The following is a 16015-nucleotide window of genomic DNA, read 5'->3' as shown; positions in this document are numbered from 1 at the left end:
TACAGTATCTCTATTTTTCCCTCCTAGGGTAAAGTTGAAGGACTTAGAGATAACCTATATTTCCTCTCGAAGGAGAATCTTTCCACTATGTTAGAAGTTGTATTGGAGCACACAGAGGACTTCACGGACTCTGCTTACACCAGCCATGAAAATCGAGAACGCATTCTGGAATTGTCTAACCAAGCCAAGATGGAGCTAGAACAGCTGGTTTCAGTGTGGATGCAAGCTGTAAGAGCTTTTTAACAAAGTAATTCTTTTTATATTCTGAAAAATCCTCTTTATACCTGAAACTATTACTGTTCTTAGTTTATTGAAAATTGTTACACTGAAACCTCTTCAAAACATCATCCCTTTGCGCAGACCATATTTTATACTAATTAAAGGACCTCCGGTCTCTGAGATCATTCTTAATGCGTTTAGTTTGGTTGCGTTTCGCTGTATTTTTTCTTATACTGATGAGAGGAGCCCCTTTTTTCTGGTGAACCTAGGTTATTGGATTTTCACCTAAAGGAAAATGTTTCCCAAAATGTTACATTTTGTCTTAGTTATTTTATCCAGAGGTTATTTGTTGCGTTTACTAGGCATTTCTGGATCTATTTTAAAAAAGCATTACAAGGATAGAAATTGGTCTGAACTGCGATTGGTTGTTCCAGAATGAATTTAATGGGAGGAGTTCATCTTCTTCTTTATTATGTGTATGTCCATATTTCTGAACAGTTGCCCCTTGTGTAACGTTCATAACATTGCCCCAGGCACATTTCCTTTTCTACTGCCTGTTTTTCTTTGTGAAGACTGCAGACCTCTCTGCCAATACTTCACGTGGAGCAGTCATTTGATTTCTAAAGATGGAAATACAGAAGGATACAAATATTTGCAGGGAACAGTTTTATAGTGTGATTCTGTTTCCCATCATTCAGAGTTGTAACTAATAAAGAAAAATATTCTTAATACAGCTACAACGCCATAGTGCAGTCACATTGTGGTTATACATCAGGAGAATATTGAAGATGAATCTCTTAATTCTTAGGCGTTGAAAAGCGGCGTGCTTCCCAAGTCTTACTGCCGATGCTTTATAAGCTAGAAACATTGCTCAGCGAGTAGCTCACTGTCTTGTGGCTACTCTTTATTTCTTTCAATGATGTGTCGTCTTACATTTATATGAGATAATGTTACTAGTTACTGGTGTGTGCAGTCTGACTATGCTTTCAGCTCTGCAGTCTGCTGCGGCAATGCTGTCTGAATTCCAAAGGACTTGTAGAGAAGAGCATTTAGCTGTGCTCCATTGTCTTGACTTTGCTCTATGACTATGTCTTTGTTTTTATAGCTTGGTTGTGCAGTTTAGTTTGCTCATCAATCAGGGGGGACCAATTTGATTACCATATGAATGCCATTTGGCAACTAGCGTGAAACGAGTTATGGCCTGTGACACTTCCATCGTAGATTGGAAAGCCATCATTATAATGTGCTATACCCAAAACAAAAGACCATGGCATGAAAGCACATTTGGGCTAAGTGCTGGATCAGTTATGACCATCTCGTCTTTTAATATGTTGTCACGTAGTATGCTGTATTATTCAACATCTAAACTTTTCTCAGCAGGATTTCACCCCCAAACTATTTATATGCACATGTAGCTGTTTCATAGACATGGCTAGCCAGTCTGTTCCTCTATTCCTGAGAAATCTGTGCTTGGATTTATATGCCAATGAGGTGGTAGATCTGAAACCTCTGTAAGATGCCCAAGTGAGGTAGTCATGGGCGAGGTTCTGTCCCCACTCGCTTTGGCATCCTACAGACAATTGTGGGTCCTGGCTCGGGGTTAGTGTTGTGAGGGCCTTGTGCCCGTGTAGGCCACCTGTAGCCGATGGTGTTGGCTGGCCAAGACCACAAGTTCCACAGATTAGCCTAGGAGACTTCTGTTCAAACATGGGAACTTTACTAAACTTGGACATCCTTCCACTGTAGTCTGCTGCAGGGCCGGTATAGCACACTGATTTGCTCTATTTCGTCACAGCCTAGCTTGTCGCCACAGTACAGTTCAGCGAGTTCCCCTAAACCCGCTCAGCGGCTCTGTATCCTATCGCTCTAGACGCCCTGGATCTACCACTCAGGACCCACACTAGTCCCACAGTCTGTACCTTCTTTGTCATTCCTCAAGCTCTGGGTTTCTCATGACATGTCATCCTATTCAAGGACCTCTTTAAGGTAGAAGGCTACTCTACCTCTTCTGTCAGTTTCTAGTTACGCTACCTCATCGTCCCGACGTCTCCTTTGCTGTAGTTCTCCCACTCTGCAGCTCTGCACACTTGTCACTTCAGACTTTTAAATCTACTCTGACTAACTTCAGGAAGCAGGTCCCTTGTCCTAGCTCTAAGCCCTTCCCCTGTGTCTGTTGCTGGGGAAGCCCCTTCCCCTACATTCTATGCATACACTACCTTATGTCCTAAGTCCTAACTTATGTCTTTCATCAGGGGCGGACACAGAACGCTTAGGGCCCCTGTGCAAGAAATGTATCTGGGCCCCCCTCCTTTCATCATGACCAAGCTACAGATATACATATTTTTTTACAGTCTCTCATATATATTGCCGCCCCTTATTACACAGTGCTCTCTCTTTTTGTATAGCACCGTCTCTTATCATATACTTCCCTCTTGTTATGTACAGCACCGTTCCTTAAATATCAGATTCTCATTATTTTTGTTATTTATACCTCCCTGTTCTTTATTACATATCATCCACTCCTGTTAGATATAAACTGAAATGATGCCTGATGGAGCATGGGAAAGCTTCTTTTGTGATGGATGCGGCTGATGGACTGGTCTTCTGGTCAGATGCTGCTTCCTCAGCAGTCATTTTACATTTTACAGGAGAGGACACCATGCAATAAAGAGAAGATGCTGTGAATAACAAAAATAATGAGAATACTCAATGTAAGGGATGGTGCTGTAGATGACAAGAGATGATACTCTGTAATAATGGATGGCACTCCACATAACAGGACGCTATTAGTGATGTGATGAGCGAATATACTCATTACTCGAGATTTCTCGAGCATGCTCGGGGGTCCTCCGAGCATTTTTTAGTGCTCGGAGATTTACTTTTTCTTGCCGCAGCTGAATGATTTACATCTGTTAGCCAGCATAAGTACATGTGGGGATTCCCTAGCAACCAGGCAACCCCCACATGTACTTATGCTGGCTAACAGATGTAAACCATTCAGCTGCGGCAAGAAAAAGTAAATCTACGAGCACTAAAAATTACTCGGAGGATCCCCGAGCATGCTCGAGAACTCTCGATTAACGAGTATATTCGCTAATCATTAGACGCTATATAATAAAGGACGGCACTATACATAAATAGAGAGGATGTTACTTAATAAGGGATGGCAGAGTACCGGTACCGCAGATGTGATTTCAGGGTACGGACACCGCCGAAGCAGTCACAGGAAGCGAGCACTAATAACAGTACACAGGGTATGGGATACTATATCAGACTAGGGATGGGGGACCTGGCAACATACAGTTGCATACACACCAACCACGTAACATACTGTAACTATAGGGATTGCTTAGGCACCTCACTACTGGGGAGGGTGCTTTTGGCTGGGAGACACGTTGCAAGTGAACACACATTTAACTAAATGCCTCCCAGCTGAGCATTTACTATGTGCACGTGCTGCCCCTTTTAGAACAGGGGAGTGCGCACACATGCACCCTAGGCACGCCATTGGGACACAGTGCAGCGTGCATAGCGGAGGTAGAAGGCAGGAGCATGCTGGAGACAGTGCAATGGGCCGGTGAGTAAGCTGGTGTCCCTGCATGGAGGGAGGAGGGGACACCATGTCAGGCATAGTTCTACTTGCCCCTTTCTCTGATAATTTGTCTTGTGTCCTGCAACACTTGAAAAAAACTCGATTCTACTTACCTTTCTCCGCTCCCACGCCACACGGCGTCCTCTTCTGCAACCGGTGCAAGAGCCGCCAGCTGACTTGTCGTCACTGACATATGCCCCCCAGTTATGGACAAACCGAGGTCAGATTCTGGATACAAATTGGTCAGCGGCGTGTACTGAAGCGGAACTGGCGGATCACCGACACTGCAATATATTTAAGCTGAATGTGCGTCCAAGGATGCAGATCGAGCTGAAATATTTGCTGGTGTCAGTGGCCGCACTCCACTTATGGGCCCGATGCATCTGCATTGGCGATTTGTCTGGCCCCGGGAATGCTCCGTTAAAGGTAACCTGTCACCAGGTTTGGCAGATATGAGATACAGCCACCACCTTTCAGGGCTCATCTACAGAATTCTATAATGCTGTATATAAGCCTCCGATCCGACCTGCAAGAGAAGAAAAATAAGTTTTATTATACTCACCCGGGGGCGGTCCGGTCCGATGAGCGTCACAGCTCCGGGTCCAGCGCCTCCCATCTTCTTATGATCGCCGCCGTCCTGCTTGCATCATGGCTCCCCGGCATTGCGCTCCTGCGCACTCATACTTAACTGCGCATAGTACTGCAGTGCGCAGATGCCAGGAAAGGTCAGAGAGGCCCAGCACACTGCAGGACTTTGCTCTGCCTTCAACAGGACAGATAAGTACGCCTGTGCAGGAGCGCGATGCCGGGGAGCCATGAAGCAACAGGAGGACGGCATTGCAAGAAGATGGAAGGCGCCGGACCCTGACCTGCGACACCTATCGGAAAGGCCCCCAGGTGAGTATAATAAAACTTATTTTTCTTATCATTCAGGTCGGATCGGGGCTTGCAATTCTGTAGATAAGCCCTGAAAGGTGGTGGCCGTATCTTATAGCGGCCAAATCTGCTGACATGTTCCCTTTAAAGGGAACCTGTCACCTGAATTTGGCGGGACTGGTTTTGGGTCATATGGGCGGAGTTTTCGGGTGTTTGATTCACCCTTTCCTTACCCGCTGGCTGCATGCTGGCTGCAATATTGGATTGAAGTTCATTCTCTGTCCTCCATAGTACACGCCTGCACAAGGCAATCTTGCCTTGCGCAGGCGTGTACTATGGAGGACAGAGAATGAACCTTAATCCAATATTGCAGCCAGCATGCAGCCAGCGGGTAAGGAAAGGGTGAATCAAACACCCGAAAACTCTGCCCATATGACCCAAAACCAGTCCCGCCAAATTAAGGTGACAGAGTCCCTTTAAGTGATATTTACCTTTACACTTACTACCTACTGTGTCTCAGGTACTAAAATATATATATATATATATATATATATATATATATGTATATAATGTGTGTGTGTGTGTGTGTATATATATTGTATATACATGCATAGATAGCCAAAGTACACACCGATACATGAAAACACTTTTGGCCATGACTGCGCATGTGTGTGCATTATATGTAGCATATACAGTATACTGTACATAATTATACACACACAGATTACTGTACACTCAGGTTCTAATACACACACACACACACACACACACACACACACATATATACACATATATAGTGTACTGTGATTATCTTTGTGTCCCACAGATACATATGAGCACTGTGCATAGGTACATGTACATACACTAGATGGGGGCCCGATTATAACGCATCGGGTATTCTAGAATATGTAGTGCGATGTAGTATATAACACAGGCCACGCAGTATATAGCACAGCCATGTAGTATATAGCACAGCCTACGCAGTATATTAGCACAGCGACGTAGTATATTACACAGGCACGCAGTATATAACACAGCCCACGCAGTATATAACACATCCCACATTGTATGTTGCACAGCCACGCAGTATATAACACAGCCTATGTAGTATATAACAGTGACGTAGTATATAGCACAGCCCACGTAGTATATAGCACAGCCCACGTAGTATATTAGCACAGCGACGCTGTATATAACACAGCCCATGCAGTATATAACAGCCCACGCAGTATATAGCAAACCCCTTGAAGTATATAGCACAGCCCACGCAGTATATAGCACAGCCCACATAGTATATAACACAGGCCACGTAGTATATAGCAATGTGGGCACCATATCTCAGTTAAAAAAAAACAAAAAAAAAAAACAATTGAAATAAAATATACCGTAGTTATATACTCACCCTCCGGCGGCTCCCAGAGCCAGCGCGGCATAACGCGGTCCATTAACGCTGCCATTAACCCTGTGTGGGGGCTGACTGGAGGGGAGTATGGAGCGGGCACTGACTGCGGGGAGGAAGGAGCGGCCATTTTGCCGCCAGACCGTGCTCGTCGCTGACTGGTCGTGGCAATGGTCGTGGGCGTTTTGCCACGAGCAATCAGCGACTTGTATTTCCATGACAGACAGAGGCCGCGACCAATGAATATCTGTGACAGACAGACGGAAGTGACCCTTAGACAATTATATAGTAGATTTATATATAGACTTTTACAAACAGGTGTACAGAAGTATGGTAATACACATAAGTGATAGTAAGTCTGTACACATTTTGTTACTTACACGTGTCGTCCCTCTGTCAGGTGCATTCTTCCATCTCCAGCAGCTCCATCCTGGGGGTCTTCAGTCCTCCATCCACACTTACTGGCCAGTCCTCCTGCCTCTTCACTACCTCTGATAGCTGCAGAGTATAGCCTCCCCGCAGTCAGTGGATCTGACACTTCTTCCTCCTGAGAAGTTCTGTCAAGTGTCTGACACATGTGACCATCGGCCATCACATCAACCTCCCCTCCCCCCCGTAGCCGCTTGCCACCCCTGTACTGAGGAATGGCTGCACTGGCCACTCAGGCAGCATTCACACTGCAGCTCCTGCATCTGAATGCGCAGTTTTTCAATAAAGCCCCCTCAGTACAGGGGGTGCTGGTAGCTACAGGGGGCAGGGGGATTGATGTGATAGCTCATGTGAACATTGATCAGGCAGTTCAGTTATCAGAACTGCTCAGGAGGCAGAAGAGGTGACAGATGTACTGACTGCTCAGAGGCTGTTCCCAGCAGCAGTCAGAGGTAGTGAGGAGGAGGCAGGAAACAGGACTGGCTGAGATCAGCCATACTTACCAGGCCTGTTCCTGCCTGCACCAGGAAGAGAAGCTGGGGGCATGTCCAGGGATCCCGGGCTCCTTCATCATATCAAAGAGCCAGCGGCAGCATCAACTCAGAGAAGAGGAAGAGGCCCCTCTCTGACAGCAAAAGACTCAGGTACGGCCCCTTCTTCTCCTCTTAAGGTACCTTCACACTGAACGATATCGCTAGCGATCCGTGACGTTACAGCGTCCTGGCTAGCGATATCGTTGAGTTTGACAGGCAGCAGCGATCAGGATCCTGCTGTGCCATCGTTGGTCGGAGCAGAAAGTCCAGAACTTTATTTCGTCGCTGGACTCCCGCAGACATCGCTGAATCGGCGTGTGTGACGCCGATTTAGCGATGTCTTCACTGGTAACCAGGTAAAACATCGGGTTACTAAGCGCAGGGCCGCGCTTAGTAACCCGATGTTTACCCTGGTTACCAGCGTAAACGTAAAAAAAACAAACACTACATACTTACATTCCGGTGTCTGTCCCCCAGCGCTGTGCTTCTCTGCACTCTGTAAGCGCCAGCCGGAAAGCAGAGCACAGCGGTGACGTCACCACTGTGCTTTCCGGCCAGCGCTCACAGTCAGTGCAGAGAAGCACAGCGCCGGGGGACAGACACCGGAATGTAAGTACAGTGGGGCAAAAAAGTATTTAGTCAGTCAGCAATAGTGCAAGTGGTCAGAAACAAACAATCAAGATTTCTGGCTCTCACAGACCTGTAACTTCTTCTTTAAGAGTCTCCTCTTTCCTCCACTCATTACCTGTAGTAATGGCACCTGTTTAAACTTGTTATCAGTATAAAAAGACACCTGTGCACACCCTCAAACAGTCTGACTCCAAACTCCACTATGGTGAAGACCAAAGAGCTGTCAAAGGACACCAGAAACAAAATTGTAGCCCTGCACCAGGCTGGGAAGACTGAATCTGCAATAGCCAACCAGCTTGGAGTGAAGAATTCAACAGTGGGAGCAATAATTAGAAAATGGAAGACATACAAGACCAATGATAATCTCCCTCGATCTGGGGCTCCACGCAAAATCCCACCCCGTGGGGTCAGAATGATCACAAGAACGGTGAGCAAAAATCCCAGAACCACGCGGGGGGACCTAGTGAATGAACTGCAGAGAGCTGGGACCAATGTAACAAGGCCTACCATAAGTAACACACTACGCCACCATGGACTCAGATCCTGCAGTGCCAGACGTGTCCCACTGCTTAAGCCAGTACATGTGTGGGCCCGTCTGAAGTTTGCTAGAGAGCATTTGGATGATCCAGAGGAGTTTTGGGAGAATGTCCTATGGTCTGATGAAACCAAACTGGAACTGTTTGGTAGAAACACAACTTGTCGTGTTTGGAGGAAAAAGAATACTGAGTTGCATCCATCAAACACCATACCTACTGTAAAGCATGGTGGTTGAAACATCATGCTTTGGGGCTGTTTCTCTGCAAAGGGGCCAGGACGACTGATCCGGGTACATGAAAGAATGAATGGGGCCATGTATCGTGAGATTTTGAGTGCAAACCTCCTTCCATCAGCAAGGGCATTGAAGATGAAACGTGGCTGGGTCTTTCAACATGACAATGATCCAAAGCACACCGCCAGGGCAACGAAGGAGTGGCTTCGTAAGAAGCATTTCAAGGTCCTGGAGTGGCCTAGCCAGTCTCCAGATCTCAACCCTATAGAAAACCTTTGGAGGGAGTTGAAAGTCCGTGTTGCCAAGCGAAAAGCCAAAAACATCACTGCTCTAGAGGAGATCTGCATGGAGGAATGGGCCAACATACCAACAACAGTGTGTGGCAACCTTGTGAAGACTTACAGAAAACGTTTGACCTCTGTCATTGCCAACAAAGAATATATTACAAAGTATTGAGATGAAATTTTGTTTCTGACCAAATACTTATTTTCCACCATAATATGCAAATAAAATGTTAAAAAAACAGACAATGTGATTTTCTGGATTTTTTTTCTCAGTTTGTCTCCCATAGTTGAGGTCTACCTATGATGTAAATTACAGACGCCTCTCGTCTTTTTAAGTGGTGGAACTTGCACTATTGCTGACTGACTAAATACTTTTTTGCCCCACTGTATGTAGTGTTTTTTTTTTTTTTTACGTTTACGCTGGTAACCAGGGTAAACATCGGGTTGCTAAGCACGGCCCTGCGCTTAGTAACCCGATGTTTACCCTGGTTACCAGGGGACTTCGCATAGTTGGTCGCTGGAGAGCTGTCTGTGTGACAGCTCTCCAGCGACCACACAGCGATGCTGCAGCGATCGGGATCGTTGTCTAGATCGCTGCAGCGTCGCTAAATGTGAAGGTACCTTTAGTGTAGATGCAGCCGCTGGCTCTATGAGAGAGTAAGATATTTGAGCAGCTGATGGGGCCCCTGTCCTCCTGGGCCTCTGTGCAGCTGCACATGCGTTGTGTCCGCCCATGTCTTTCATGCATCACATCACTATGCATTATAATTCCTTACATTAGAACATAACATAATCAAACATCTTACACTTCACACGACAAAAGATGTACACATGCCACAGGACATTACTCAGATTACACATCACATTATACACATGGTGATGTCTTCAAGGGGGAGCAGGGCAATATGTCCATCTCCTTACACCTCCAGCACTCCAGCTCTATTCCCTGCCCGGTGCTGCCTCTTCCTGCTTGATGATGTCTTGTTTGCTTGAGGTTACACAGCACAGAGGTTATCAGTTAATGTTTTTCTGTGACTATTCAGCTATTCAAATGTGTATAGTTTTTATTATTTTTTCTAATGTACAAAATAAAAACCCTTCAAAAAATTGTTGCCATATTCTGCGAGTTGTAACGTTTTTACTTCTGGAGCTCTGTGAGGATTTATTTTTTATGTGATGTAAGATTTATTTATTGGACTGTGTGTGACTTTTTAAATTAATGGGAGAAATCACATCAAACAAAATTATACTTTTAGTATAATGGTCTTTATGTTTGCATTGATAAGAATTATGGACTTATTTTTATGCTTGGTTGTTTCTTTTTTTTTCTAATTACACTCCTCAACTTTGAAACTGCAGCACATTGATTTATGAAAATCCCAGAATCACTAGACTTGTTAATGACATGCAAATGATTAAAAAATGGAAACCATTTTCAAAACATCTTGTGCAGAATTGCACACACTTAAACACCTTGGCAAGCTATCAATGAGGTTATTAATGTTTGTCTGAGGAATGTCATGTTCGGAAATTGAAAAGGTAGCTGCCGGGACAGAAGTTCCTGGAGAGAAAGTGCCAATATCACTGGAACGCCGCCTGCACCAGAGGGGAGTAGACGTGTTCTTATTCTCCTCGGGGGGGAATCAGTCAGGGTTGTCAGACAGATATCTTATGATTTGCACTCTCAAATACAGCATGGCAGAACATTCCTCAGACAACCATTAAAGGGGTTGTCCATTACTCTGACAAGCCTGTCAGAATCTCCCCCCCCCCCAGTAGAATAAGAAACTTCTACTCTCCTCTGGTGCAGGCGGCATTCCAGTGACATTGGCACTTTCTCTCCCGGGACTTGTCACCTTGATATGTAATGCCATCCCTGTAGCCAATCAACACTAGTTTCACACTCTTCTATGAAAGTAATTGACATTCGGAGGGAGTGTGAGCAGCCGCAGCTTTGACTTTCTCCGGAAGTTTGATTTATCTGAAGGAGGGGAGAGTGAAGCCACCGCTGATGGGCTGCGGGTGCTGCGTGACATTACAATCTCGAGTGAGCCCCATGAGAGCAAGTGCTGACATTGCTGTAATGTTGCCGGCATCAGAGGTAATTATAAGTGTAGTGTTGTTATTTTACATGGGGTAACATAGCGATTGAGAATGGGTTGTTTGCGTACTGGACAACCTCAGTGATGGCATGACAATTCATGGGAGTGTGTGTACTTTTGTGTGTGGTGCTTTAACATGATTCTGAATAAATTGGGCTGTTTTGTTTCCACTTTTCATCATTACCATATCATTACTATGTCTATCAATCCTGTGATTTTCATAATTCCACAACTATGCTTCTTTGTGTATGCAATTTCAATGTTGAGGCGTATATAAGGGACTTTGTAAGTAATTTTTTTTTGTCCCAGTTGTTGATTTAAGCATGTTATCTTCTCATCGCTTTTAACGGTACCCTGCAATACTGTATTAGTACTTTGTGCCTGCTACATAGCCTTTTAGGCCCCGTTTCTAATATACTTCCATACTTGACTTTGAATCAGTTTACTGTAATGTTGGCAGTGTCATCTGTGTGTTACATCTGACATTGTGCTGATGGTATAGGCCCAGCTCCGCTCCTGATCCGGTGCCATCACCGCTCCATACATTATACTTTAGGTTCTAATAAATGCATTTAATACTACATTAGAAAACGTAACTTGACATGAATATCACTAGACTAAGGCTATGTGCACACATTCAGGATTTCTAGCAGAAAATTCCTGAGAAAAACTGGACATTTTCTGCAAGAAATCTGCATGCGGTTTTGCAGCGTTTTTTTCCGGACATTTCCCAATGCACTTTGTTGTGGGAAATCCGCAAAAAAAATTGCAAAATTAATGAACATGCTGCAGGTTTTACCGCGATGCGTTTTTTTCGCGGAAAAAAACGCATCATGTGCACAAAACATGAGGAATTCATTCTAAATGATGGGATGCTTATTGTATGCATTTTTTTTGCGGTTTTATAGCATTTTTATCGGGAAAAACTGTGAAAAAAACGCGAAAAAAACGCAACGTGTGCACACAGCCTTAAAGTCTACATTGAGTAGACGCCACCCAACGTTTAACTGATTTAATATTTTCTTGTGTTTGTCTCCTAGTGAATAAGCCTGTTAGGTGAAGAAAAGCACATTTAATTGTCGTCTTTAATGTTTTGATTTGGTAGAGGTGGCCTGCAGGGACTTTCTTTCCTGAGAAATGGAGCTTGGCGTAATCAAATGTGTTAATTTCAATATCTAACATGCCAGCATGGCTTAAGGTACCGTCACACTTAGCGACGCTGCAGCGATACCGACAACGATCCGGATCGCTGCAGCGTCGCTGTTTGGTCGCTGGAGAGCTGTCACACAGACCGCTCTCCAGCGACCAACGATGCCGGTAACCAGGGTAAACATCGGGTAACTAAGCGCAGGGCCGCGCTTAGTAACCCGATGTTTACCCTGGTTACCATCCTAAAAGTAAAAAAAACAAACGCTACATACTTACCTACATCCGTCTGTCCTCCAGCGCTGTGCTCTGCTCTCCTCCTGTACTGTCTGTGTGAGCACAGCGGCCGGAAAGCAGAGCGGTGACGTCACCGCTCTGCTTTCCGGCTGACCGACGCTCACAGCCAGAGCAGGAGGAGAGCAGAGCACAGCGCTGGAGGACAGACGGCTGTAGGTAAGTATGTAGTGTTTGTTATTTTTTACTTTTAGGATGGTAACCAGGGTAAACATCGGGTTACTAAGCGCGGCCCTGCGCTTAGTTACCCGATGTTTACCCTGGTTACCAGTGAAGACATCGCTGAATCGGTGTCACACACGCCGATTCAGCGATGTCTACGGGGAGTCCAGCGACGAAATAAAGTTCTGGACTTTCTTCCCCGACCAGCGACAGCACAGCAGGGGCCTGATCGCTGCTGCCTGTCACACTGGACGATATCGCTAGCGAGGACGCTGCAACGTCACGGATCGCTAGCGATATCGTCTAGTGTGACGGTACCTTTAGTATATATTGAAAAGTTTGGAATATAAATTAAGAGACCACTGCAAAATGTTCAGTTTGTCTGACTTTTCTCTTTATAGGTATATTTTTGAGTAAAATGTAAATTGTTCTTTTATTCTATAAACTACTGACAACATGTCTCTGAAGTTCCAAGCAATAAATTTTGTATTTATTTTCTGAAAATGAGAAATGGTCAAAATAACCCAAAAAATTCTTGCAGACTTCAAATAATGCAAAAAAGCAAGGTCATAATCATTTAGAAATAACAATACTAATGTTTTAACTCAGGAAAAATTCAGAAATCAGTATTTTGTGGATTAACCCCTTTACCCCCAAGGGTGGTTTGCACGTTAATGACCGGGCCAATTTTTACAATTCTGACCACTGTCCCTTTGTGAGGTTATAACTCTGGAACGCTTCAACGGATCCCAGTGATTCTGACATTGTTTTCTCGTGACATATTGTACTTCATGACAATGGTAAAAATTCTTTAATATTACCTGCGTTTATTTGTGAAAAAAACGGAAATTTGGCGAAAATTATGAAAATTTCGCAATTTTCCAACTTTGAATTTTTATGCAATTAAATCACAGAGATATGTCACACAAAATACTTAATAAGTAACATTTCCCACATTTTTTTGTTAGGGAGTTATAAGGGTTAAAAGTTGACCAGCAATTTCTCATTTTTACAACACCATTTTATTTTAGGGACCACATCACATCGCGTTGCTGCGGGGGGCTCAGGGAAGCCCGCAGGGAGCCCCCTCCCTGCGGGAAGCTTCCCTATACCGCCGGCACATCGCGATCATCTTTGATCGCGGTGTGCCAGGGGTTAATGTGCCGGGGGCGGTCCGTGACCGCTCCTGGCACATAGTGCCGGATGTCAGCTGCGATAAACAGCTGACACCCGGCCGCGATCGGCGGCGCTCCCCCCGTGAGCGCCGCCGATCGCGCTGGACGTACTATCCCGTCCATGGTCATGGGGGCCCACCCCACCTCGACGGGATAGTACGTCCCATGTCAGAAAGGGGTTAACCATGATTTTTAATCACAGCTTTCATGCGTCTTGGCGTGCTTTCCTCCAGCCTTTCACACTGCTTTTGGGTGACCTTATGCTACTCCTGGTACAAAAATTTAAGCAGCGTGAAAGACTGGTGGAAAGCATGCGAAGACGCATGAAAGCTGTGATTAAAAATCATGGTTATTCCACAAAATATTGATTTCTGAACTCTTCCTGAGTTAAAACATTAGTATTGTTGTTTCTAAATTATTATGGACTTGCTTTTTTGCATTATTCGAGGTCTGCAAGCAATGCACTTTTTTATGTTGACCATTTCTCATTTTCAGAAAATAAATACAAGATGTACTGCTTGGAACTTTGGAGACATGTTGTCAGTAGTTTATAGAATAAAAGAATTTACATTTTACTTATGTGTATATATATATATATATATATATATATATATATATATATATATATATATATATATATATATATACACATATACATACATACTCACTGTTTGCAGAATTATTAGGCAAGTTGTATTTTGATCACATGATTCTTTTTATACATGTTGTCCTACTCCGGCTCCTACAGCTCCTCCTACAGCTGTTCAGGCTTGAGAGCCAGCTACAAATTAAGTAAATCAGGTGATGTGCATCTCTGTAATGAGGAGGGGTGTTGTCTAATGACATCTGAACCCTATATAAGGTGTGCTTAATTATTAGGCAACTTCCTTTCCTTTGGCAAAATGGGTCAGAAGAGAGATTTGACGGGCTCTGAAAAGTCAAAAAATTGTGAGATGTCTTGCAGAGGGATGCAGCAGTCTTGAAATTGCCAAACTTTTGAAGCGTGATCACCGAACAATCAAGCGTTTCATGTCAAATAGCCAACAGGGTCGCAAGAAGCATGTAGGGCAAGAAAGGCGCAAAATAACTGCCCATGAATTGAGGAAAATCAAGCGTGAAGCTGCCAAGATGCCATTTGCCACCAGTTTTGCCATATTTCAGAGCTGAAACATAACTGGAGTAACAAAAAGCACAAGGTGTGCGATACTCATGGACATGGCCAAGGTAAGGAAGGCTGAAAAACAACCCCTTTGAACAAGAAACATAAGATAAAACGTAAAGACTGGGCCAAGAAATATCGTAAGACTGACTTTTCATGAAATGAGAGTGACTCTTGATGGGCCAGACGAATGGGCCAGAGGTTGGATCAGTAAAGGGCAGAGAGCTCCACTCTGACTCAGGCGCCAGCAAGGTGGAGGTGGTGTACTGGTATGGGCTGGTATCATCAAAGATGAACTTGTGGGACCTTTTCGGGTTGAGGATGGAGTGAAGCTCAACTCCCAGACCTACTGCCAATTTCTGGAAGACAACTTCTTCAAGCCATGGTACAGGAAGAAGTCGCTATCATTCAAGAAAAACATGTTTTTCATGCAGGGCAATGCTCCATCACATGCCTCCAACTACTCCACAGCGTGGCTGGCCAGTAAAGGTCTCAAAGAAGAAAAAATAATGACATGGCCCCCTTGTTCACCTGATCTGAACCTCATAGAGAACCTGTGGTCCCTCATAAAATGTGAGATCTACAGGGAGGGAAAACAGTACACCTCTCGGAACAGTATCTGGGAGGCTGTGGTGGCTGCTGCACGCAATGTTGATCGTAAACAGATCAAGCAACTGACAGAATCTATGGATGGGAAGGCTGTTGAGTGTCATCATAAAGAAAGGTGACTGTATTGGTCACTAATTTTTGGGGGGTTTGTTTTTGCATGTCAAAAATGTTTATTTCTAAATTTTGTGGCAAATAGCCAACAGGGTCGCAAGAAGCATGTAGGGCAAGAATCTCAGCACCAAAAAATTATCTAGGGCATAGACCATATGAAGCATTTCAACCTGCGCTTACATACCCCTCTTTAAGCCAGGTATGTCTGCGACTAGGTCTATAGTATTATTCACTTTATAGTTCTTGCCATGATGCATAAGACAGTGGCCAAGACCTGGACGTCCTTTCATCACAAGGGCCAGTGAATTTTAAAGATGTGCTAATAAATTGGTCACTTTACTGTGAAATTATTAGAATTAGTTTGGCAATATATGCTCTATCACTTTGCTCTCTTAAGTTTAGTAAAAGTACCATATTTTTATAACTATAAGAAGCACCGGACCATAAGACGCACCCCAGATTTTGATGTGGCAAATAGCAAAAAATAGATTTTTATAAGATGGGGGGTCCGTCTTGTCATCTGAAT

At 44.3% G+C, this 16015-nt stretch overlaps 1 protein-coding gene across 1 annotated transcript in view; it reads left to right on the top strand.

Moving 5' to 3' along the window:
- The window catches only part of CTNNAL1 (catenin alpha like 1), a 412273-nt gene that overhangs the window by 259466 nt on the left and 136792 nt on the right, over positions 1-16015 (top strand). The window contains exon 7 of the mRNA XM_069730576.1: positions 28-228. Coding sequence (XP_069586677.1) covers positions 28-228 — 201 coding nt within the window. The remainder of the gene's footprint in view (positions 1-27; positions 229-16015) is intronic.

This window comes from Ranitomeya imitator, chromosome 6 (genome assembly GCF_032444005.1).
Source record: "Ranitomeya imitator isolate aRanImi1 chromosome 6, aRanImi1.pri, whole genome shotgun sequence".
Taxonomy (NCBI): domain Eukaryota; kingdom Metazoa; phylum Chordata; class Amphibia; order Anura; family Dendrobatidae; genus Ranitomeya; species Ranitomeya imitator.
Note: the sequence above shows the minus strand (reverse complement) of the source record. Positions and strands in the feature narration are given on the sequence as shown.